Source organism: Neophocaena asiaeorientalis, unplaced genomic scaffold, assembly GCF_003031525.2.
Source record: "Neophocaena asiaeorientalis asiaeorientalis breed wild unplaced genomic scaffold, Neophocaena_asiaeorientalis_V1.1 C48632825, whole genome shotgun sequence".
Lineage (NCBI taxonomy): Eukaryota > Metazoa > Chordata > Mammalia > Artiodactyla > Phocoenidae > Neophocaena > Neophocaena asiaeorientalis.
Genome location: NW_020184770.1, coordinates 1 through 1,669, shown reverse-complemented (window position 1 = coordinate 1,669; position 1,669 = coordinate 1). Strand labels below are relative to the sequence as shown.

Here is a 1,669-nt window from a genome sequence, read left to right as displayed (position 1 = left end):
TTCAGCCCTTACAGGTCCATTGGTTTACAGGGAATGAATGGGCTGGGTTTGGAAGGGATCCTATGATGAGCTCAATTGTATATAAGTACACATCATGTGGAAAAGCCAAAAGGCTGTCTGAGCTATAGTCAAGTAGCCAGTGCTTTTGTTCAGCAGGGAACAGACAGCATTTTGAAATGCATGTTGCTGTGGACTCAGTCGTACCTAGAAGTTAACCTTTATGTTGAGAGTTTTATTACCATTATTTTAAACTATTTACTTACAAAAAATTGTTAGCTAGAACCTTAACTTCATAGCTTACTTGCTACTACATATCTTTGAGAGAGAAAGAAATCTTTGAGCCAAAGCTGAGCAAAGAACTCTACAGGTGCACTTACTTCACTTGCAATGTCTCTGGAGGCCTTGGCCATCCTGATGGGAATGGCATCTATCCGCATATCATAGCCTTTCTTCTTGGCTTCTTCTAGGCCAAGTTTATAGTGTTTCTGAAATAGATATAAATCATCGTAAGTTTGATATATAAAGTGCAGTGCAAGAAAAAATATATCATGCACCATGAATACATTGCTTACCTCACTGTAGTTTATTGTGTTTTGTTTAGCAAGTAAAACTTCAGGGGTGTCTGGCATAATGTGGACAGTGGTTTTATCTTTATCCCAAGCTTCTGTATAGAGATGCTGAAAGAAACAAAAAAAGGATGTGACTAGTACAGGCCAGTGATGAATCTGGTTCTTAATGAGAGTAAAGAGAGCCCACTCTGTGAGTCAGTCCTTGTGACACCTTTACGTCTAGGTGTCTCATATCAGTAAGAAGCACAACACTTACTTAAAAACCACTTTAATACCAAGCAAAATAATTGAATGTGATTCTTCTTTTATCAAAACAGATTTCAGTGTTTACATACACACATACAAAAATTGATACCCCGCTCAAGTAAAAAAAGGACTTACGTGGTTCATGGTAATAGCGTTGTTTTTTGCCAAAACCATTGGGATGGAATCCATAAGGCTGGAAAATGTGAATTTATCTGGGTGCTGACGGTAAACGTGGTCACTCAAAATCTGGGCAGCTCTCTTGTTCCTCTCATCCTCAAGAGAGCCACTAGGAAACCAGCCAATGCCTTTGAGCCACTGAAGGTCGGCCTTGTACAAATTCTGAAATTGTAAGTGATAAACCACTAAACATCAGCATAATGATATGCCTTAAAGAAATAAAAATTTGAATTACAATACATTGTATTATATTATATATTTCAATGCTTGGATTCTTGGGAAATTTAAAAATTTTGCTATGTCTTGTGAATCCACCCAATATTCAGATTAGAAACCTATTTTGAAAAACATTTTAAACAGAACATAGAGAATGACCCAACTCTACTAGATCAATAATCTAGAGGTTTCCATCAAAGCAATCAGTGCTTTGCTGGTTCTTTCTTTATGGAAATAATGATGCTCTCAGATGTCTGTGTGACTGGATAGAGAGTGGGCATTAGTCCAGGGAGGTAGAACTCAGTTGTATAAACTCAACTCCCCTCATTTTGGGGGAACTTGGATACTTAGGAAATCAGACATGGTGTTTTGTTGGCCAAAGGAAAATCTTATACTCACATCACTCTGGAGGTCATAGGCTTGTCGAGCATGGGTGACATCACTCTGGTCAGGCAGGCAGG

The 1,669-nt window shown here is 38.3% G+C and overlaps 1 protein-coding gene across 1 annotated transcript; it reads right to left on the bottom strand.

The window, feature by feature from the left end:
- Nucleotides 1-377: 377 nt before the first annotated feature.
- On the bottom strand, nucleotides 378-1,663 carry LOC112392050 (nebulin-like; the record flags this gene model as incomplete). Its single annotated transcript, XM_024733587.1, has 4 exons — nucleotides 1,608-1,663; nucleotides 951-1,154; nucleotides 573-677; nucleotides 378-485 (listed from the first exon to the last, which is right to left on the bottom strand). Coding segments are annotated over exons 2-4 (267 nt in total), but the record flags the coding sequence as incomplete, so codon positions are not given.
- Between the last annotated feature and the right edge of the window lie 6 nt (nucleotides 1,664-1,669).